General features: G+C 47.9%; 2 protein-coding genes across 2 annotated transcripts in view; one reads left to right on the forward strand and one right to left on the reverse strand.

The window, feature by feature from the left end:
* Positions 1-24688, forward strand: part of mei4 (meiosis-specific, MEI4 homolog (S. cerevisiae)) — a 796394-nt gene that overhangs the window by 610229 nt on the left and 161477 nt on the right. The window lies entirely within an intron of this gene.
* Positions 3466-24688, reverse strand: part of LOC147121646 (uncharacterized) — a 52063-nt gene continuing 30840 nt past the window's right edge. The window contains exon 2 of the mRNA XM_085976999.1: positions 3466-3599. Within this exon, the coding sequence (XP_085833125.1) occupies positions 3466-3599 (134 nt within the window). The remainder of the gene's footprint in view (positions 3600-24688) is intronic.

Below are 24688 nucleotides of genomic sequence, written 5' to 3' on the forward strand. Positions count from 1 at the left end.
CTGGCTGGTCCAATGAGTGTGATCGGGTCGGCTGGCCGCCTTTGATGATGTCATAACAGCAGCTGCTTTTATAGCTGCCATCCAGCCTGAGCTTTTCTGTTGTGGTTTCCTGGACTTGATTTAAACGCTATGGCTTCTTCCAGAAGCAAGGCAGCTCCTTATTTTAATGACGAGTCCTTCCAAGTTCTTGTGGATGCTGTCAGAGGGCGCAGGGAGATTCTCTTCCCTCCTGATGGCCGGAGGAAGCCTCCTCAGCAGATCAAGGCAGCCTGGCTGCACATTGCTCAGGAGATGAGCGCAAGGTCATTTATGCAAGGTCCTGGATCCAGGGCCGAAAAAGGTTTAATGATCTTGTGCGAACATCAAAAGTGAGTATCCCATCTCACTTTCCTTCACTCTGCTTCCCTTCTCTTCTCATCACCAGCACTCTGCGTTGTAAGCCTCCTCCTGCACATCCCACCTTACTCTTACTTCCCTTGCTCCCTTTCCTATCCGTCTCTGCACTGAATTACTTCAGCATCCTGCCTATGCACCCCTTAGACTCGCTCTCACTGTCATGCAGTGACAACTAACAACGCACAGGGAGCTAGTTTCCTCTTGGCACCTTACCCCATCTTCGGCTCCCTGAAAGCTTCTATGGTAGGGATTATTCACACTCACTCCATCACTGTGGCTGAAACACCACTTGTGTCCCTCATTGCAGGAAAAGATAGCTCACAATAAGAGGATAGAACAATGACTGGAGGAGGAACACTGACCAATGCTGAGGAGGCTGCAAACGAGATTGTTGTAGGTGGCAAGGACCTGGAAGTGGGTGATGGAGAGACAGTCACACTAGAGGAAGCTGGTGACATAATAGAGTTTCATCCCTCTCAGAAAGCAATGGCATATGATGTTCATAGAAAATCACATTGTATCATCTGCTCAAAAGGATGTGTCTGCTACATCAGTATCAGATGTCTAAATCATGCCTTTACTCTCACACAGGACCATCGAGCCCCCCTCCTCACAATCCAGGATGAAGACCTGGACAACTCAGAGGAACCTGAAGCCTCTGAGGGAGCAGTGTCACCAGGACTCAGCGCACCCAGCACCAGCGCAGCAACACACACCTCCGTGGGACCATCGTGAGTTAGAGTAGTGTTGCCACCTGATCTATCACAGCGCACAAGTGAGCATCAGCAGATGGTGGAGACAGCGACGGCAGTGGAGAGTCCTCGGTGGAGGTCGCAGGACCTTCCTAGCCCTGCTGAGCTGCATGCAAATGCTGTGCCTCTGGGGGCCATCCAGAAAAATAGCTGTTCATGAAATACAGGAACAAGTGCAGGTGTCTCAGGAAGGGTTTGCCTCCAGGGTTAATGCGAGTGCGAAGAGAATGGAGGAGTCCATCTCTAACATCAGCACTGCCGTGGTGGAGGCAATGGCGCATGAATGCACCACCATGGATAAGATGGCAACCTCTGTGGAAAGGATGGCTACCTCAGTGGAAAGGATGGCTATGGCCATGGAGAAAATAAGTCGCCAGAGTCAGGAAAACATGGTGACTGTTCAGAATAGAATGACATCTCTGGAGGAACGATGGGCAGCTATTGAGCAGAGAGACCAGACCAGTCCTCCTCATGGATGTCCTTTTGAGGTGGACTGCCAGTGCAGATACGGGTCCTCGTGGTCCCCCTGAAGTGCAACAAGGTGCTCTCCAGTCACTTGCCAGCACTGAGGTGCGGCTGACCCATGAGAGGGATATTGTTGGCAGGACACAAGGAAGTGTGGGCTCCTCTCAAAGCGCTCACATGACCATACCACTGCGGAGCCCTGGGTCAGAGACCCACTTTGCAGAGACAACTGAGATGGCTTTTTCATCCCCGGCACAGCCGCAGGAATAGCAGACTATTGAAGATCCCTCCCAGGCTCCCAAACCCAGAGGACGCCCGCCAAAGGTGTCTAAGCAGGCGCAGCACCCTAGTCAGCAAGGTGCCTTTACATCTGCTGCAGCCACAGGGGAAGCACCACGTAGAAGCACGCGTAAGAGAAAGATTAAGCACCTATAGTCACAAGGGGAGTCACTTGGGTGATGTTTCTTTTTTTCTGACTCTTGCTGGTTTATTATCCTTTTGTCATGTGTTAAAGATAAATTATGTTAAACAGTTGATTGTGTGGCCTATGTGTTATGGGAAATGGCAAAAGCGCATTGTGGACTCGGGGCGATTTGCTTTTGTAATGCTGATGGTGAAAGTGATAGGAAATAACAGGTTATAGCAGAGATGAAGTATGACGTTGGACAAGTGTCGCCTATAATTAAAGAGCCATATGGTAGACACCTATGGTTGAAGTGTAAGCTTATGCTATTGTGGCATGGCAGTGTGCATACCCTGCTTGATGGGCAGCAGTGAACTGGAGGGATGCTGCATTGGTCACAACAGGGCATGCAAGGTGCCCCTCGTCCTCCTCCTACTCCTTCCCAGGAAGATCTGCGCTGAGCCACGCGGCTGCTACTCCTCCAATTATGAGGACCAGGATGAGAGTGCATAAATGTTTCCCATCCCCTAGCTATAGATTTTATGTAAGGCAACAATCTTGCAAGCGCACAGTCGAAGTGGCCTGAAATTATTCCATTCATGTCACACTGCAGATGGGTGTCAGCTTGAGAAGTCAGAAGGTCAGTATATGTGCAAAATCTTATCCCATACCTACAAAAGCAAAGTTGTTGCATTTGAATGTCAACCATGTTTCAGGGGTGCTTTTAAAGTGCTCCACCAATGACTACAAGTCATGTTCTCCAGCAACTCGTCTCCTTGAACCTGGCCTGTTTCTGACAAGTCGGGAAACAGGAGCCAGAAGCACAAAAATGGGAAACCACTATCAAAATAGGATTAATAAGGCAGTTATCAGGCTGTTAACTGCCTTAACTACCTGTCCCACCGGTTCCAGACAGGTCAGTTTGGGAGCGGCTAAACAGACACTCACGAAAATCGGGTGGGGGCGGGATGGAGGCGGGTTGGGTGTCTGAGGCCAATTTTTCTGATTTTCACAACAGACCCGCCTCCAGTTCAGGGCTAGGGCAGGGGGAACCTTAGAGGAAGTTTGGTTCAGTGGGCTAGGGGAAGGAAGGGAAGTGGCAGAGGCAGTTGAGCGGATGGTCTCAATCTTAGAGACAAAGAAGTCCATGAGCTCCTCACACTTGTTATCAGAGGTGAGGGTGGAGGAGACAGGGGAGAGGGGTTTAAGAAGACCAGTTAATCAATTTCTTTAGGTGGTGTTAGTTGAGGAAAGAATGGCCATTAGGCCGAGTTCCTGGAGGGTGCCAAGTGCCATAGAACAGTGAATGCTTCAAGAGATGAGTAGGGTGAAAATCAGTAACAAAATAAGAGTGGGGCCAAGCATGTCTCCCTCAGTCTCACATCTAGATACTGCAACACCAATTCAAACATTGATTGACTGTATCTTCCCATAAAATCCTATATCCGTTTAACTGCTCAATAAATCTTCACAGCAGGCCAGCTTCTCAATGGGACTAAAATGTCTTGCTATGTCCCAGGCTCTAGAAATGCTGCGAGTTAACCCTCTGACAGTATGCTCATCATCAAGAGAATTATTGGCTTCTGGATCAAGAGCATCACAAATCAATTGATTTTCGGTAAATCTAAATGGTTTTACTCTGATTAAGCTGTGGTTTCCATCAGCTTGCCCACAATTGACCAAAAGTCTGTCTGTTGTTGAGGGGTCTGATTTTTATTCCCTTTTGTGGATACTTTTTATTACGATGGGACTGGTTCACCAGGACAACTAAAGCCGATGAACCATGAATTGACATAGTTCCTTAGACAGTCTTTTGAGAATGCAAGTTTGTGAAATATGTTTCACGATTAGTCAGTTTATAGGGCACCATTTCTACTGTGGAGATTCAGCTGTCATCATTAAAATACTTCAGGGGAAAAATTTGGTACCTTAGTGCCTCCCGTTAGCGCCAGCAGATGGTGGTAATGGGGAGCTAGTGCATTATCGTTGGGGCGAGGCGAATCCAACGCCGCTTGCCAAATCGCACCCCCCCACCCCACAGCGCCGCTGCTAACAGTTATCGATGGGAGCCTCAACGCCAGGTGGATCGTGACATCAGTGAGTGTGCAACGCTCACTAAGCACCCGATCTGCGAAATTGATTGTCGCCACCTACCTTAGCGCCTGGAGTAAACAACGACGGAGAGCAGGTATGAAGCAGCAGGAAGGCGGCTCCAGCGACGTTATTTAAAGGGATCATCAGTAATGACTTGCAGTTGTCAGGTTAGTGGAGTTTCAGTGGTTTCTTGTCAGTTTCATGGTTATTTTGTATGAGGAGTGTTGTGGCAACTAAAAAGAAGCTACACTTATTCTTTAAAAATTCAAACTGCTACAATTGGTTACATTAATGGGGGCTGTACTGGCAGTCAACCTCACCCTCCAGGATCTACGGCGGAGGGAGTGGAGGCAGCGAGAAAGATTGGAACATGTGGCCAGAGGGTGGAGGTGGGCCATCAGAGTTTTCAACAGGAGGCCTTACCCTCTGAGGGTAATATGAGAGCACATCTCCTACCTCCAATTAAGCAAGGATCAGTGTATTAGAAGGCTCCGCTTCACCAAGGATGTGGTCACAGAACTCTGCCACCTCCTGCAACCAGACCTCCAGCCTCAGATCAGGGTGACCACGGCTCTCACAGTAGCAGTAAAGGTCACCGTCACCCTCCATTTCTTCACCAGTGGATCCTTCCAATCTGCAACAGGAGACGTAGCTAACATCTCGCAGTTCGCCGTCCATCACTGCATCCAGGAGGTCACAACGGCTTTCTACAGTAGGAGAAGGGACTACATTTCCTTCCCCCTCACCAGAGAGAATCAGGACGAGTGTGCATGTGGCTTTGCCAGGATAGCCAGATTTCCCATGGTGCAGGGCACCATTGACTGCACCCATCTGGCTTTGCGGGCACTGCATAATGCTCCTGAGATCTTCTGTAACCGCAAAGGCTACCACTCACTTAATGTGCAGTTGGTGTGTGACCACAGACAGCGAATCCTCAATGTCAATGCCCGCTATCCTGGCAGCAGCCATGATGCCTTCATCCTGCGCCAGACCGGTGTGGCAGCTCTCTTCCAGCCACCACGTCAAGCTCATGGCTGGCTGTTCAGAGACAAGGGCTATCCGCTCTCCACCTGGCTCATGACTCCCCTCCTCAACCCCAACACTCCTGCCTAGCACTCATATAATGAGAGCCATGCCGCCACCAGGAACATCATCGAGCAGACCATCGGGGTGCTCAAGCAATGGTTCCGTGGCATTGACCGCTCGGGAGGAGCCCTCCAGTACTCACTGAGTGGGTGTCCCATTTCGTAGTGGTCTGCTGCATGCTGCACAACTTGGCCATCATGAGGGCAAAGCCCTTGCCACCAGGGACTGTGGGACCACCCCAGGAGGAGGAAGAGGGAGAGGAAAAGGATGGGGAGGAAGAAAAAGATGAGGAGGAGGAACAGGAGCGAGGGAGGAGGCAGCCATTCAATCGGCCTTCCGGAAGGGCAGTCTGTAATCGCCTCATCAGACTGCGGTTTGAATGAATTAAATGCCAGATCACCGTTGCTCACCACATCCCCATCATTCCATCCCTGTCGTAGGCCATATCACAATGCAAAGCTGAAATGAGACATACCACAAAAGGAATCCAAACTGAATTAATAAATTTGTCAACAATCAGTGAACACATATTTAAATCAAAAATATTAACTATGTGCAATCGCTTAATGCTTCTCATTACTGTGCCTTTGCCTACTCCAGTGCTCCTACAAAGTGTTGACCCAGTGGCTGCAGCAGGGCTGGTGGAAGGCTGCAGAGTGTCCATGCAGGAGACTTCAGATGGCTGTAGACTGCACCACCTCAGCATGGGTGACAGCAGTCTCAGCTGGCTGGAAGACAGGCAGCGACAAGGGCAATGGCGGAGTGGCGGTGGTGGGAGCAGGAATGCTGTCATCCTGAGAGAGGATAGCAGGTTCCTGCTCCACTGACCCACTGCCACTCCCCCAGGGCAGCACCTCATGCCAATCCTGCTACTATACTAGCCTCTAAAGACGTGTAGTGCCGGTATCTGAGCTGGTGCCTGCGGGTAAGACGTGTTGTTCCTCCTCCTCTTCTCCCACCTCGCTCTCGACAATGCCCTCAGGGACAGGCTGCTCAAGTGCTTGCTCATTATCTGAAAGCATAAAGACACGGGAGTTAATGTGCGTAGGTCCCTGAAGGTGGCAGGACATATTAAGAGAGTGGTTAACAAAGCATATGGGATCTTGGGCTTCATAAATAGAGGTATTGAGCACAAAAGTAGAGGAGTTATGCTGAACTTTTAGAAAGCGCTGGTTAGGCCACAACTGGTGTATTATGTCCAGTTCTGGTCACCACACTTTAGGAAGGATGTGAAGCCCCTTGAGAGGATGCAGAGGACATTTACCAGAATGGTTCCGGTGATGGCGGATCTTAGCTACAAGGACAGGTGGGAGAAGCTGGTACGATAGCAAAATACTGCGGATGTTGGAAATCCGAAATAACAACAGAAAATGCTGGAAAAACTCAGCAGGTCAGGCAACACCCGTGGACAGAAATTTGAGTTGACGTTTCGGGTCGAACCCTTCTTCAAAACTGGAAAGAAAAGATAGATCGGAGGCAGGGCTGCGATCGGACAAAAGAATAAAAGAAACAAAAGAAGTAAAAAAGAGAATAAAAGGTATTAGAAGCTAGACGAGATGGTAATAGGCTGAGATTGGGTGTAAAGTGTACTGGGGAGGGGAGGGGCTGATCCACATTCAACGGATCATCCTCTGGCATTTCCGCTACCTCCAAAGTGATCCCACCACCAAACGTATCTTCCCCTCCCCTCCCCTTTCAGCATTCCGCAGGGACCGCTCCCTCCGAGACAGCCTAGTCCACTCCTCTATCACCCCAAACAGCCCTTCCCCTTCACCTGGCACCTTCCCGTGCAAGCGGAGGAGATGTAACACCTGCCCCTATAACTCCCGCCCCTATACCTCCCCCCTTCCCACTGTCCAGGGCCCCAAACACCCCTTCTAGGTGAAACAGCGATTTACTTGTACTTCTCGCAATCTAGTATACTGTATTCACTGCTCACGATGCGGTCTCCTCTACATTGGGGAGACCAAACGCAGATTGGGTGACCGCTTTGCGGAACACCTCCGTTCAGTCCGTAAGGGTGACCCCGAGCTTCCGGTCGCCTGTCATTTTAATTCAACGCTCCATTCCCACTCGGACCTGACCGTCCTTGGCCTCTTGTATTGTTCCACGGAAGCTCAACGTAAACTCGAGGAACAGCACCTCATCTTCCGATTAGGCACTCTGCAGCCTTCCGGACTCAATATCGAGTTCAACAATTTCAGATCATAACCTCGGCCCCTATTTCATTTTTTCTTGTAATTTTTCCACTCCTTTCCACCCACCCCGCCTTCCCTTTTTGTTTCTCTCTCACACCTGGCAGCTATCTCTTGCCCTGCCAGTACACTTCACACCCAATCTCAGCCTATTACCATCTCGTCTAGCTTCTAATACCTTTTATTGTCTCTTTTTTACTTCTTTTGTTACTTTTATTCTTTTGTCCGATCACAGCCCTGCCTCCGATCTATCTTTTCTTTCCAGTTTTGAAGAAGAGTTCGACCCGAAACGTCAACTCAAATTTCTGCCCACGGATGTTGCCTGACCTCCTGAGTTTTTCCAGCATTTTCTGTTGTTATTTTGGAGAAGCTGGATTTGTTTTCATTAGAGCAAAGGAGGGGTGATTTGTTAGAAGTGTACAAGATTATGACGGGTTTGGATAGGCTCGACGGGGAAAGGCTGTTCCCACTAGTTGATGGTACAAGGACAAGGGGACACAGATTTAAGGTTTTGGGCAAGAGATACAGGGGGACATGAGGAAAAACTTTTTTACGCAGCGAGTGGTGAGGACCTGGAACTCGCTGCCGACGGAAGTGGTGGAAGCGGAGACATTCAATGTTTTCAAGGGAAGACTGGATAGGCACTTGAGGGAAATAAACTTGCAGGGCTATGGGGATAGAGCGGGGGAAAGGGACTGACTGAATTGCTCTATAGAGAGCTGGCACAGACTCAATGGGCCAAATGGCCTCCTTCTGTGCCATTATGACTCTATGGCCTAAAAATTCGGTTGCTTTGCACCTCCCGTTAGCGCACTACAGGGCGCAAAGCAGCTAGCGCCTGAGCACAGCGCCGCCAACACCTACCACGAAATTCAGCGGGAGGTTAGCGGTGGCGGTAACTGTTAACGCCCCGAGGCGCTGCACCACCGGCGATGACATCATCGGCTTGCGCAGCGCCCCGCTTACACCCCGGTCGCGATCTTCGATACCTCCCCCTGACTTACCACCGGACGCTATGTCCGACGGGGTCAGGGGGGCCTACCTGCAGCCAGGGCAGCCCAAATTAAAGGGGAGGTGCCGGGCGGTCATTTTTGTTGCTGGCCACCTGCCAGCACCTACCCCCTCTGCCATCCCCAGCCTCCTCTGCAGCCCCCACCCCCACCGCGGAATGCCGGCTGCGCTCCATGAGCCCGGCACTTCTCTTGAGTGCTGGGCTCTTTTACCGGCACTCCGATCCCTGGTGGCCCAGTTGGGCCCCGGTTCGCGCTGGGCCCCTCCCCTTTAATAAGGGGAGGAAGGCCTGCAGTACCACGGCCCGATGTGCCGCAGAGCGTGGCACGTAACACCACAATATTCACTCGCAGCGCCCCAAGAGGGAGGCGGGGCACTTCCCTCTTGGGGCATTACCGGTGAATTTCGGCCGCTGGGGCACTAAAAGCAGTGCCCCAGCAAAGTTAGCGCCCAAAAGGGGGAGCGACTCAATTTTTCCCCCTATGAGAGTCAGGCTAAGGAGTGGGGAGTGGGGCAGGAAGGGAGAAATGCATGCATACAGCATGATTAGCTGGAAAGTCCGAAATGCTTGTGGAGTGAGGGGGAAGTGGGATGTGAGAAGAAGGAGTAGGGATGAACTTACCGTTCTTGTCCCCAAGGGGTTCAATGTTGCCAGCAGCCATGGTGCCCACCACATGGCACCCAATAATCTCCAGCACTCTATTCTCCAGCGCAGACAGTGGTTGGGTGTTGGCTTGTCTCCCGCCTGTGCATTCCTGCTCACTCCTGTTGTGAGCCCCCTTGGCCTGCAAGAGAAAGGAAAGTGTGTGAGTGAGTGTGGAGCAATGTGTTTGGGTGATGTGCCTGCCATAGTTGATTAGCTGTCATTGTGTGCAAGGTGTGAGATGTGGGTGTGAGTGTTGCTAGGTAGAATTCTGTAAATTCTGTAAAAGTATCCTCCGGACTCAAAGGAAAACCGTAAACAATGCATGCAGGGCAGAACTAGGCCAATATCCATTAATAATCACTATCCAAGAAAGAGCGACCAAATTTTGGAAACACCTAAAAATGAGCAACCCCCACTGCTATCAGTACGAAGCCCTGAAATGCCAAGAGAGGACCATAAAGAAGAATACCCTCAGTCAACTAGTCCTGGGACTCAGTGAAGTAACTACTAACAATAACCAGCCCCAGGACAGTGACAGCGTAACACAAAGAATTCGACCCAACACAATCGTCACTAAGCAAAAGGAAAAATATCTGTCATATTGGGCAGAAACAACAAAAACCCAAAACAAACTCAATTGCTACTTGGCCCTAAACAGACAATACAACATGGCTGATTACCTGACCATGGTAAAGGATAGCAAACTGAGAAAAACCTTGACAATGTACAGACTTAGTGAACATAGCCTGGCGATCGAAAAAGGTAGACACAGGCAGACCCGGCTACCAAGAGAGGACAGGATATGCTCTCACTGCAGTCAGGGAGTGGTGGAGACAGAGATGCACTTCCTCACAGCTTGTAGAAAATATCAGGGCATAAGGGAGAATTTCTACCCAAAATTCACAAAAATATGCCCGGAATTCAGAAATTTGAATGACGACCAAAAATTCCCATACCTACTAGGGGAAGAGAGAAATTGTGTAACCTTAGCGGCACACTATGTTACAGCTTGCCATAAACAGAGGGACAACCACTAAATATAAGAAAAGAGTATATACAAATTATATGAATGTATATTTATACACTCAGGGATATATCTGTTTATACACTGTATGGATAGATCTGTATTTATGTGTTCAACCATGAATGTTTTTTGATGCTTTGGCAACATAAGATGTACCTTGTCATGCCAATAAAGCGATTTGAATTGAATTGAATTGAATTGGTGGGTGAGTGATGGGGGGGTGTGGTGCTTTGGCCAGTGTGTGAAGATTGTGGTTCATATGGTGGTATGTAGCATTTGTTGAAACATTCACTCACCCAGACCACCCGAGTGAGGTCGTTAAATTTCATCCTGCACTTTGTGTGGGTCCTGGGGACCACAGTGCTGCCCGAGACATGCTACGCTACCTCTCTCCACATGATTTGGAAGACTTGCGGTGAGGGTCTCCTGCCACTTGTTGGGTAGAGCACTGCCCTCCGTCTCTCTACAGCGAACACCAATGCCTCCAATACTTGATCGCATGTAATTACAGAGAACTATGGAGCATGGTTTATATTTCATTGTTTAGACTAAAGTTATATTCAGTGAGAGACATTGCTATTACTGTTTCTAATGGTCTGTTTTCGTGTAATTAAGAGCTGGTTGGTTGTGCAATATATATTTTAAATTATATATGCATTTTCTAGCTTTCAGATATGGGAAACCATTAGGGTTCTTTCCCTGGGGCGTGGATCTGCCTTGAGTACAGCTGCTTCAGTCCTCTGGCTCCTTCTCCTTGACCTGCTGCTGCTTGCTGAGGCAGCTGCACAGCCAGCAATGCTGACAATGAGGTTCTGCAGCTTCAACGAACCTCCCCTTTAAAAACTGAAAAATGCCTGTGGCAATCATGACTTGTGATTAGACTGTACTTGATATTGGTCCACCCTTTGAGTGTAACGCCAATGAGTTTGGGCTTAAAGACTTGAATTAGCGCTCCAATCATTTCTTTGAGCAGTGAGCACAAATTTTGCGTGCAGTCTAAAGCATTAGCGCCTGGCGCTAATTCTCCAACTTTTCTAATTTTACCGCCCATTCTTGGGCTATAATTAATTTCTTACCCTACTTGTCCATTTAAGCAGTACAACAGGACAATCGGGGATTGTGTAGGATTAAGGCTGATCACATATTTGATGGTTTCTATACCCTGCAGGAAAGAGTACACCTATTGTTCACTGCATCTTCCTATTGATTTACATTCAGCGCCCCAGGCATTGTGAAGCAACACATACTTCAAAGCCCACATACTCAATTCGGACAGTGTTCAAGTAACTCTTCGCTCTATGGGGTACAATTTCCACAGGGCATCTCCCAATCGACTGCTGTAACTGTGGCCGACTGAAAGGAAGAAAGAACTTGCATTTATATAGCATCTTTCATGACCTCAGGACATCCCAAAGTGCTTTACAGCCAATTAAGTACTTTTGAAGTGTAATGTAGGAAACGTGACAACCAATTTGTGCACAGCAAGGTCCCACAAAAAGCAATGTGATAATGACCAGGTCATCTGTTTTAAGGTGTTGTTGAGGGATAAACATTGTCCAAGACACCAGGGAGATCTCCCTGCTCTTCTTCAAAATAATGGCATGGGATTTTTTACATCCACCTGAGAGGCCATCCGAAAGACGGCACCTCCAACAGTGTAGCATTCCCTTAATACTGCACTGGTGATCGGCAGAAATTCTGAAGATAGGGCATAAGCATCCTGGCACCAATAGGAGACATGGGATCAATCATTATTGTAGCTCGCCATTGTATCAGAGGTGATAGATGTATTCTTTCGCCATGCAATAACCTACATAATGTTCAACGCCAGCTTGCCGCACCAGCTGAGGAAGAGCTCATTTTTGACCTGTACGTCATCCCCTAAGTGTCAGGCCTCATTGATTGTACCCACGATGCCATTCAGGCATGGTTGGCAATGCACAATTATGTTATCCCCTGTGCTTCATGTACTTTCTCATGTACCACTCTTAAGTTACAGGTTTAGGTGTGGAACCTTCCTGAATTGTCTTCTGAGGACATGCTTGTGGTTCCACTGACCACCTACCACTAAGTGATGCAGACCCAGATTGTGTGGTAGGAATTGTCTATCCTAATCCAGCAATGGGGGCCTGGCATACTTAGGTGTCACTTACAGGCAGCTGCCCAGGGACTGGCAGATACTTAAAATCCATCCTCCTGTTCTTGTGCTTCTTCAGACAAGCAGCTGTTGGAGGTTTTGCCCTGGTGAGCAGAGATTTTGATAATCGTGGGGCAGTACTGTGTAGCAGGGGCAGGTTGGTAGAGGACCTTTGTCTTACGGATGTTTAGTGTAAGGCCCATGCTCTCGTACGCTTCGGTGAAGGTGTTAACGATGGTTTGGAATTCGACCTCCGAGTGAGCGCAGATGCAAGCGTCGTCTGCATACTGTAATTCGACGACAGAGGATGGGATGATCTTGGACCTGGACTGGAGGCGACGGAGGTTGAACAGTTTCCCGTTTGTTCTGTAAATTAGCTCCACTCCAGCTGCACATCAATTACAAGAGAAATGCAGGGAACAGCACCAACCACTGTACATGGCCTTCTTTGATCCCACAAAGGCCTTCGACACTGTCAACCGTGAGAGATTATAGGGTGTCCTCCTCAAATTCGGCAACCCTCAAAAGTTTGTCACCATCCTCCGCCTGCTTCATGACGACATGCAAGCCGTGATCCTGATCAACGGTTCCACCACAGACCCAATTAACGTATGGTCCGGGGTCAAGCAAGGCTGTGTCATCGCACCAATGCTCTTCTCGATTTTTCTTGCTGCAATGCTCCATCTCACCCTCTCTACACTCACTCCTTTATTCTCACTCAAACTCCACTTGTCTCCCTTATTGCAGGAAAAGAGAGCCCACAATAAGAGGGAAAGGGCGAGGACAGGAGGAGGGCCACCCTCAATAGCCAAGCTCACCAATGCAGAGGAGGCGACCCTGGTGATCGTGGGAGTGGAGGACGATGCGCAAGTGGGGGACGGACAGATGGGCGCATCAAAGCAAGCTGGTGACAGAATAGTTTTACATCTCTCATTGACATTGCATGAGTGACTGATAATGATTCTGCTGTGCTAACAGATTGACTTATGATCATCTACACAATTCAGTGTGCATACAACCTTTATCCCACATCTCTAACTCTTTCCTTTACTCCCCTACAGGACCATCGAGAGCCCCCGTCCCCACTGTCCAGGAGGAACAGCCTGAGCCTGAAGACTCCTCAGAGGAAGTTGCAACCTCTGAGGGCCAGCATCAGCAGAATTCAGCACACCCAGCACCAGCGCAGACACTCACACCTCAGAGGGAACATCACGAGATAGAGTAGTGTTGTCACCTGGTGTATCACAGATCACAAGTGAGCATCAACAGATGGTGGAGACATGGACAGCAGTGCAGAGTCCTTGTCGGAGGGCGCAGGACTCTGCCAGCTCGGCTCAGCTGCATGTCGACCCTCTGCCTCCAGGTCCATCCAGAAGGAGAGCGGTGCTGGATCTCCAGGAACAGGTGCAGGAGTCTATGGCAGGTTTTGTTGCCAGGGTCGCTGCGAGTGTGGAGTGAATGGAGGAGCCATCGCGAACATGAGCAGAGCCTTTGTGGAGGCATTGGCACATGAGCGCATCACCACGGAAAGGATGGCAACCTCCGTGGGAAGGATGGTTATCTCCATGGTAAGGCTGGCTACCGTAGAGGAAAGGATGGCTACGGTAGAGGAGAGGATGGCTACGGCCATGGAGGAGCTTAGTCACCAGGCTATTGAAAACATGGTAATTGTTCAGAATAGAATAACCTCTCTTGAGGAGCGATGGTCAGCCATTGAGCATAGAAACCAGACCTTCATGGAAGTCCTCTGGAATAGGACTTCCAGTGCAGAAACGGGTCCTCATGGCCCCCATAAAGTGCAGCAAGGTGCTGTCAAGCTACTTGCTACCTATGAAGTGGGGCTGACCCATGAGTGGGATGCTGGTGGCAGAGAACAAGGAAGTGGGGGCTCCTCTCCAAGTGCTCACACGACCATGCCACTGCAAACCCACCAGAGTCCTCACCCAACTGAGATGGTCGTCTTAGCCCCTGCACAGCCGCAGGAGCAGCAGACTGTTGCCGAGCCCTCACAGGCTCACAACCACAGAGGATGCCCGCCAAAGTTGTCGAGACAGGAGCAACAAGAAAGTGAGCAAGGCACCTCCATATCTGCTGAAGCCACAGGGGAAGCACCACATAGGAGCACGCATAAGAGGAAGATAAAGCACAAGTAGTCACAAGAGTAGTCACTTGAGAGTTCTGGTGTGTTTATTTTTGAAAAGCCATCCGTGAATTGTGATGATAAGCAAATTCGATGGCAAACTGTTGAAGTTCTGGCCTGTGTCATTTTGCAAATGAGACTTCCACATTGAGACCTTAGGGCGACTTGCAATTGTCAGTATAGAGGTCAGAGTGATAGGAATCCGTAGGTTCTTGTCCATTGTCGATGCTCTGGTAAGAAGGTGTGAGGCAAAAGTGTTTGATTGTGCAGGCGAAGCATATCTAGCCAAGATGAGTGTGTCCCTTGCATCCCGGGCAGCAATTTGCTCGTGTGCTGGTGCTACTGGTTGATGCGCCTCTGCAACCTGTTCATTGTCAGTCTCCTCCTCCTCCTCCTCATCTGAGGAGGCTATGCGATCAGCCACTTGTACCTCAGGCTGCTGCAAGCCACAATGCTGTGCCATGTTGTGAAGTACACAGCAGACCACGATGATTCTGGAGACCCTGGCTGCTGAGTACTGCAGGGCTCTACCTGATCTATCAAGGCATCTGAATCGCATCTTCAGCAAGCCGATGGTTTGCTCGATTATGGATCTGGTCGAAATGTGGCTGGAGTTGTAGCGCTCCTCAGCGTCGTTGAAAGGCCTCCTCAATGGCATCATTAACCATGTCTTCAGGAGATAGCCCTTGTCTCCAAGTAGCCATCCGAAAAGTTGATCTGGCGGACTGAAGAGCGGAGGCACACGATGAAACATTCATGGCAACTGCCAGGGTACTTGGCACAAACATGCAAAATTTCCTTCTTATGGTCACACACCAGCTGCATGTTGAGGGCGTGGAAGCTCTTGCAGTTGACAAAAATACCTGGATTGTGATGGGGTGCCTTAAGGGCAACATGTGTGCAGTCAACGACGCCCTGCACCCTTGGAAAGCCTACCAGATTGGCAAACCCAACTGCACGCACGGTTACACTGGCTTGATCCTTGGAGAAATTGATGTAATTGTGCGCGATGCCAAAGAGGGCATCGGTTACCTGCGTGATACAAGTGTGTGCGGCCGCCTGGGAGACGCCGCTGATGCCTGCTGTTGATCCCTGGAATGAACCTGAAGCTAAGAAGCTGAGTGCGGTGGTGACTTTGATGATCCCCTGGGCTCCAGGTCTTGCTGCAGCATTGCGCAGATTTCACCCACTGCCTCTCGCGAAAGTCTGAGCCTCCTTTGGCACTGCTGCTCAGTCATGTTGAGGTAGCTGATCCTCTGTCTGTCGACCCTGTGTTGGGGGTATCTCCTGCGCCGACATGCTTCCATGCACTGACGCCTTCTGGCCTGTGCAGATTCAGGTGGGAGAGCAGCAGCTTGGCGCTCCTGCTGTTGCCCCTGCTGTTGGTGGTGCTGTTGTTCAGGGTTCTGCTGCTGCCACGGCTGGTCTTCATCCGAATCTGAAGTCCAGGAGGAAAGGAAATAAATGGTCCCATGCTTCTGGTATATACCTCAGTTGAGGAAGCGCTCAGTCAATGTGGGGAGAGGGGTTTCCCAGGAGGTCCTGGAGATGGGTGTCAGGCTCCAAACTTTCACAAAGTGAGTAGGCCTGCTAAAAGTTCCCCCAGCCATGAGACAACAAAGTTCTGCCACGTGTAAATGATCATCGGTGAAAACTTATTTTTAATGGTGGAGCTGCAGCTGTTAGTAAGCCATCCACTTGTGAGGCTGCCAGAATTAACTGGCGTGTTCCAGAGGAGATGTGCAGCACGGGGGAAATGTCTTAAACTCGGAAAGGCCTCTCAAAATGGGGTAATAGAGGCAATTAACTGGTAGTTAAGGGCCTTAAGGGTCTATCCGCCTCTTGGAAGCGAGATGGAAACGGGGTCTGAAACCACGAATGTGGAAAAATTGGTCGGAGGCGGGATGGAGGTGGGATCAGAGCCACCCGCCCTTTTTTTACGATTTTTACTACTCACACCTCCAATCCCGCCTCCTCGGGCCTGGCAAAATCGAGCCCATTGAAACCGACCTTTTTCACATCTTATTTTCACGCTTACTTCTTGGAGTCATAATTCTTCAGAGACATTCCAAATAAAATATTCCTTGCTTATGAGATGCTCATGATATTTCCTGTGGTCTATTGGTGGCTCCGTGAAGCACAACGTCATTTAGCAGGCCCCTTAGCTGGAGCTCCTCTCAGCAACAACCACCACTTACATCCTGTGTTCACCTGTGATCAGTGACTCATCCCGTGGTCCTGCTGAAGCTCAATAAGACACTCTGAATTGTCAATGTTTGAAGTGACATCGGTGATATGACAACGTTTTACTGCCTTAAAAGGTGCTATACAAATGTAAATTTTTGTTGCTGGAATTGCAGAGTACTGAAGTGAACATGATGGTCCCTTAGTGCTGGCTTCTTCCTTCAGGTTATGGCCTATCTGTAAAAAGAAAACAAGCCACAGTATGAACACACAGACATTGTTGTGTACACTCTTGTTGTAATGATAGTGCAATGCAATAATTTGTAGCACAGTACAAACAGGGTTTTTAAGCTGACAAAAGTCAGAACATTGCCGCAGTCAGTGCTTACCATTATCATTGCACTAGCAGAAGCATCATAATCTCCACAAGCTCTACAGATCCTCTACAGCTTCCCAGCCTATGATATCATCTGTTCAGGAAGTAGTTTTCTTTGCTAAGTGCCACCATCAGTCCTCACATGTTGGCCCTTCTTATAAGGGGCTGGATTTTGCCAGCTGAAGTGGGTTCGTAGCAGAAGAGGTAGTTGGCGGGTTCTGGACCCGCTCCCGGCTCCAGTTGCTCTGTGCAAACAATTTTGCGTTGATTGAGCTTGTTAAGTCCTCCATGCGCGAGACCCAGCCCAATTACAAGGTGTGGGTCTGTTGAGGTCCTGTGATGATGCATTTGCTGCCGGTCTATTTAAGGGGGCCATGTCCCCATTTGCTCTCACTTCAGATTTCATACTCCTGAGCGCTGGTTGTTTTAAAAATGAGTGCTGAGAGACAAAGGGCTGCGCCACGCTTCAACGAAAACTCCATCCATGATCTTGTGGAGGGAGTCAGAGGACGCAGGGAGGTTCTGTTCCCTAGAGATGGAAGGAGGAGACCTCCTCACCAGACAAAAGCAACCTGGCTGCAAATAGCAAATCGCACGGTCTGTTGTTGCTCGCACCTGGGTGCAATGCAGGAAGAGGTTTAATGATCTGCGTTCAGGAATAGTGTGTATAAAAGCACAAATGCCTTCATTCTGCTGTGCCTGTCATCACATCCCCATCACTCTGCATTGACAACCCTACCCCTGTACATCCTAACTCACCCCAACATCCCTTGCGCCATCACTCATCCATCTCTCCCTAAGTACAGAATCACATCCCCATCTTACTATGCACCCCTCACACTCACCCTCAACATTATGCAATGACAGCAACTAACAACGTAAAAGGAGGCAACTTGGTATTGGCACCCCACTCCATCATAGTCTCCCTCTAAACATCTGTCCTATCCATTCTTTACACTCATTCCATCACTCTCACTAAAACTGTACTTCTTTCCCTCATTGCAGGAAAAGAGAGCCACCAATAAGAGGGAGAGGGAGAGAACAGGAGGAGGACCACCATCGTTGGCTGAACTCACCAACACAAAGGATGCAGCTCTGGATATTGCAAGAGTAGTTGAGCAGCCTGAAGTGGGGGACGGAGAGAGGGGCTCATTTGAACAGCCTGGTGACAGAATTATTCTCCATTTATTTGGCATTCATGAGTGAATCAATTTGGATCTGATGTCAATAGAAATTGAATGCTCCTCATCTGCATAATGCAATCTGTGTGAAATCTACATATCACATGTCTAACTCATGTCTTTACTCTCCCACAGGACCATCAAGAGCCCCTCCCCCCGCCCCCCACTGTCCAGAAGGAAGAACAGGAGCACTCCTCAGAGGATCTTCCAGCCTCTGAGGGAGCAGTGTCAGCAGAAATGAGCACACCAAGCACCAGCGCAGAGACGCACACCTCGGTGGGTATAATGCATAGAAACATAGAAGATAGGAGCAGGAGTAGGCCATTTGGCCCCTCGAGCCTGCTCCTCCATTCAATGAGATCATGGCTGATCATCCAAACTCAGTATCCTGTTCCTGCCTTCTCCCCGTATCCCTTGATCCCTTTAGCCTTAAGAAATATATCTAACTCCTTCTTGAGCTCCTTGAACTTGGAGGTAACTTTAAAAATAGGACCTCAAAGGTAGTAATCTCAGGACTGCTGCCAGTGCCACGTGCTAATCAGAGTAGAAATAGAAGGATATTTCAGATGAATACGTGGCTAGAGGACTGGTGCAAGGGGGAGGGATTCAAATTCCTGGGACATTGGAACTGGTTCTGGGGGGCGGCTTGCACCTGGGCAGGGCTGGAATCGATGTCCTAGGGGGACTGTTTGCTAGTGCTCTGGGGGAGGGTTTAAACTAAAATGGCAGGGGGTTGGGAACCTGAGCAAGGAGACAGAGGAAAGGGAAACAAGGATAAAAGCAAAAGATAGGAAGGAGAAAAACAAAAGTGGCAGTCAGAGAAATCAACGGTTTAAATCAAACATGGCCACAGTAAATAATAATTCTAATAGGTCTAAGAGCGTTAAAAAAACAAGCCTGAAGGCTTTGTGTCTTAATGCGAGGAGCATTCGTAATAAGGTGGATGAATTAGCTGCGCAAATAGAGGTAAACGAACATGATTTGATTGGTATTATGGAAACATGGCTCCAGGGTGGCCAAGGCTGGGAACTCAACATCCAGGGGTATTCAATATTCAGGAAAGATAAGCAAAAAGGAAAGGGAGGTGGGGTAGCATTGCTGGTTAAAGAGGGGAATTAACACAATTGTAAGGAAGGATATTAGCTCTGATGATGTGGAATCTGTATGGGTAGAACTGAGAAATACCAAGGGGCAGAAAACGTTAGTGGGAGTGGTATATAGACCTCCAAACGGTAATGTGGAGGTTGGGGATGGCATTAAAAGGGAAATTAGAGAAGCGTGCAATAAGGGCACAGTAGTCATCATGGGTGACTTTAATCTAAATATAGATTGGGCTAACCAAATTAGTAACAATACTGTGGAAGAGGAATTCCTGGAGTGTTTACAGGATGGTTTCCTGGACAAATATGTCGAGGAACCAACTAGAGATCAGGCCATCTTAGACTGGGTATTATGTAATGAGAAAGGATTAATTAGCAATCTTGTGCGAGGCCCCTTGGGTCAGAGCGATCATAATATGATAGCATTCTTCATTAAGATGGAGAGTGAAGTAGTTGACTCAGAGACTAGGGTCCTGAATTTAAATAAAGGAAACTACGATGGTATGAGGTGCGAGTTGGGTAGGATTGATTGGGGAATGTCACTCAAAGGGTTGACGGTGGATAGGCAATGGCAAACATTCAAAGACTGCATGGATGAACTACAGAATTTGTTCATCCCAGTTTGGCATAAAAATAAAACAAGAAAGGTGACTCAACCGTGGCTAACAAGGGAAATTAGGGATAGCATAAGATCCAAGGAGAGGACATATAAATTGGTCATAAAAAGCAGTAAACCTGAGGATTGGGAGCAGTTTAGGATTCAACAAAGGAGGACAAAGGGATTAATTAAGAAGGGAAAAATAGAATATGAGAGTAAGCTTTCAGCGAACATAAAAACTGACTGTAAAAGCTTTTATAGATATGTGAAGAGAAAAAGATTGGTGAAGTCAAGCGTAGGTTCCTTGCAGTCAGAATCAGATGAATTTATAATGGGGAACAAAGAAATGGCAGACCAATTAAATACATATTTTGGTTCTGTCTTCACAAAGTAGGACACAAATAATCTCCCAGAGATGTCGGGGAACATAGGGCCTGATGAAAGGGAGGAAGTGAAAGAAAGCAGTATTTGTAGGGAAATGGTGTTAGGGAAATTGATGGGATTGAAGGCCGATAAATCCCCAGAGCCTGATAATCTACATCCTAGGGTACTGAAGGAAGTGGCCCTAGAAATACTAGATGCATTGCTGATCATCTTCCAAAATTCGATGGAATCTGGAACAGTACCCATGGATTGGAGGGTAGCTAATGTTAGCCCACTATTCAAAATGGGGAATTACAGACCGGTAAGCCTGACATCGGTAGTGGGGAAAATGCTAGAGTCCACTATAAAAGATGTAATAGCAGTGCACTTGGAAAACAGTGACAGCATCGGACAAAGTCAACATAGATTTACAAAAGGTAAATCATGCTTGACTAATCTACTGGAATTTTTTGAGGATGTAACTGGTAAAATAGATAAGGGAGAACAAGTGGATGTGGTGTATTTGGACTTTCAAAAGGCTTTCGATAAGGTCCCGCATAAGAGATTAGCATGTAAAGTTAAGGCACATGGGATTGGGGGCAAGGTATTGACTTGGATAGAGGACTGGTTGGCAGACAGAAAGCAAAGAGTTGGAATAAACGGGTCTTTTTCCGAGTGGCAGGCAGTGACTAGTGGGGTACCGCAGGGATCGGTCCTTGGACCCCAGCTATTTATAATATATATTAATGATCTAGACAAGGGAATTAGATGTAATATCCTCAAGTTTGCAGACGACACAAAGCTGGGTGGGCGTGTGTGCTGTGAGGAGGATGCCGAGAAACTCCAGGATGATTTGGACAGGTTGGGTGATTGGGCAGAAGCATGGCAGATGCAATATAATGTGGATAAATGCGAGGTTATTCACTTTGGTGTCAAAAACAGGAAGGCAGATTATTATCTGACTGACAATAGATTGGGAGAAGGGGAAGTGCAACGAGACCTGGGTGTCCTTGTGCACCAGTCACTGAAGGTAAGCATGCAGGTGCAGCAGGCGGTTAAGAAGGCAAATGGTATGTTGGCCTTCGTAGCGAGAGGGTTTGAGTACAGGAACAAGGATGTCTTGCTGCAGTTGTACAGGGCCTTGGTGAGACCACATCTTGAGTATTGTGTGCAGTTTTGGTCGCCTTATCTGAGGAAGGATGTTCTTGCCATGGAGGGAGTTCAGTGAAGATTCACCTGGCTGATACCTGGGATGGCAGGATTAACGTATGAGGAGAGATTGGGTCAATTGCGCTCATACTCGCTGGAGTTTAGAAGAATGAGAGGGGATCTCATTGAAACTTATAAAATTCTGACAGGACTGGACAGACTAGATGCAGGAAGGATGTTCCCGATGGTCGGGGAGTCCAGAACCAGGGGTCACAGTCTAAGGATAAGGGGTAAGCCATTTAGGACAGAAATGAGGAGGAATTTCTTCACCCAGAGAGTGGTAAACCTGTGGAATTCTCTACCACAAAAGGCAGTAGAGGCCAATTCATTAAATATATTCAAGAAGGAGTTGGATATATTTCTTAAGGCTTAAGGGATCAAGGGAAATGGGGAGAAAGCAGGGACAGGGTACTGAATTTGGATGATCAGCCATGATCGCATTGAATGGTGGTGCAGGCTCGAGGGGCCAAATGGCCTACTCCTGCTCCTATCTTCTATGTTTAATGAATTGGCCCCAACTACCTTCTGTGGTAGAAAATTCCACAGGTTCACCACTCTCTGAGTGAAGAAATTCCTCCTCATCTCTGTCCTAAATGGCTTACCCCTTATCTTTAGACTGTGACCCCTCGTTCTGGACTCCCCCGCCATCGGGAACATCCTTCCTGCATCTAGTCTGTCTAGTCATGTTAGAATTTTATCAGTTTCAATGAGATCCCCTCTCATTCTTCTAAACTCCAGCGAGTATGAGCCCAATTGACCCAATCTCTCCTCATACGTCAATCCTGCCATCCCAGGTATCAGCCAGGTGAATCTTCACTGAACTCCCTCCATGGCAAGAACATCCTTCCTCAGATAAGGTGACCAAAACTGCACACAATACTCAAGGTGTGGTCTCACCAAGGCCCTGTACAACTGCAGCAAGACATCCTTGTTCCTGTACTCGAATCCTCTCGCTATGAAAGCCAACATACCATTTGCCTTCTTAACCACCTGCTGCACCTGCATGCTTACCTTCAGTGACTGGTGCACCAGGACACCCAGGTCTCGTTGCACTTCCCCTTCTCCCAATCTATTGCCGTTCAGATAATAACCTGCCTTTTTTTTTTGCCACCAAAGTGGATAACCTTGCATTTATCCACATTATACTGCATCTGCCATACATCTGCCGAATTACCCAACCTGTCCAAATCATCCTGGAGTTTCTCGGCATCCTCCTCACAGCACACATGCCCACCCAGCTTTGTGTCATCTGCAAACTTGGAGATATTACATCTATTTCCCTCGTCTAGATCATTAATATATACAGGAAACTTTGTGCTCTCCGGCACCCACGGGACCGAGCTGCTGCCGTTGCCACAAAACTTCCGGATAGACCACCGTCAATGTTATCAGATAGGAGCTTTTCATCTCCGTATCTGACAAGAAAGACTGTTGCTCAGCAACAGCTTGTAAACACTCGGCCCAGTAGCTTGGAAGCATCTCTGAAGCTGTTGCTAAGCTACAAAGACGCTTTCCAGAGCCTGCCTGTGAAAAGAATGCTAGGAGAAGAAAAAAAACCTAACCAAAACGGCTGCTGATTTCTGCCGTTAAATCGAAGCTGCCGGACATTCAACCTCCGGATAGCACAAAGTTTCCTGTATTGTGAATAGCTGGGGTCCTAGCACTGATCCCTGCGGTACTCCACTAGTCACTGCCTGCCACTCGAAAAAAGAGCCGTTTATTCCAACTCTTTGCGTCCTGTCTGCCAGCCAGTTCTCTATCCAAGTCAGTACCTTGCCCCCAATCCCATGTGCTTTAACTTTACACGCTAATCTCTTATGCGGGACCTTATGCGGGAAATTAAGGATAGTATTCGATTAAAAACAAGGGCATATAAGGTAGCGAAATCTAGTGGGAGGATAGAGGATTGGGAAAACTTTAAAAGACAGCAAAAAATAACAAAAAGATTGATTAAGAAAGGGAAGATAGATTATGAAAGTAAATTAGCAAAAAATATAAAAACAGATAGTAAGAGCTTTTATAGTTATATAAAAAGAAAAAGGGTGGCTAAAGTAAATGTTGGTCCCTTAGAGGATGAGACTGGGAAATTAATGGTGGGAAATATGGAGATGGCAAAAACACTGAAAGAATATTTTATATCAGTCTTTACAGTAGAAGACACTAAGAATATCCCAACACTGGACAAACAGGGGGCTAGAGGAGGGGAGGAGCTAAACACGATCAAAATCACTAAGGAAGTGGTACTCAGTAAAATAATGGGACTCAAGGCGGATAAATCACCTGGACCTGATGGCTTACATCCTAGGGTCTTGAGGGAAGTGGCGGTACGGATTGTGGATGCATTGGTAATAATTTTCCAAAACTCCCTGGACTCGGCAAAGGTCCCGGCAGACTGGAAAACTGCTAATGTAACACCCTTATTTAAAAAGGGCAGTAGACAGAAGGCTGGAAACTATAGACCGGTTAGCCTAACATCTGTGGTAGGTAAAATTTTGGAGTCCATTATTAAGGAGACAGTAACAGGACATTTGGATAATCATAATTTAATAGGACAAAGTCAGCATGGTTTTATGAAGAGGAAGTCATGTTTGACAAATTTGCTGGAGTTCTTTGGGGAAGTAACATCTAGGGTGGATAAAGGGGAACCAGTGGACGTAGTGTATTTAGACTTCCAAAAGGCATTTCACAAGGTGCCACACAAAAGATTATTGCTTAAGATAAAAAATCACGGGATTGGGGGTAATATTCTGGCGTGGATAGAGGATTGGCTATCTAACAGAAGGCAGAGAGTTGGGGTAAATGGTTCATTCTCAGACTGGCAATCAGTAACTAGTGGTGTTCCGCAGGGGTCAGTGCTGGGTCCCCAACTCATTACAATCTACATTAACGATTTGGAGGAGGGGACCGAGTGTAACATATCAAAGTTTGCAGATGATACTAAGATGGGAGGGAAAGTAGTGAGTGAGGAGGACATAAAAAACCTGCAAGGGGACATAGACAGGCTAAGTAAGTGGGCAGAGATTTGGCAGATGGAATACAATACTGGAAAGTGTGAGGTTATGCACTTTGGCAGGAAAAATCGTAGAGCAAGTTATTATCTTAATGGCAAGAAACTGGAAAGTACTGAAGTACAAAGGGATCTGGGGGTCCTGGTGCACGAAACTCAACAGGTTAGTATACAGGTGCAGCAAGTGATTAAGAAGGCCAATGGAATGTTGGCTTTCATTGCTAGGGGGATAGAATATAAAAATAGGGAGGTATTGCTTCAGTTGTACAAGGTATTGGTGAGACCGCACCTGGAATACTGTGTACAGTTTTGGTGTCCATA

This window comes from Somniosus microcephalus, chromosome 3 (genome assembly GCF_052327205.1).
Source record: "Somniosus microcephalus isolate GS21.2 chromosome 3, FLI_Smic_1.0, whole genome shotgun sequence".
Lineage (NCBI taxonomy): Eukaryota > Metazoa > Chordata > Chondrichthyes > Squaliformes > Somniosidae > Somniosus > Somniosus microcephalus.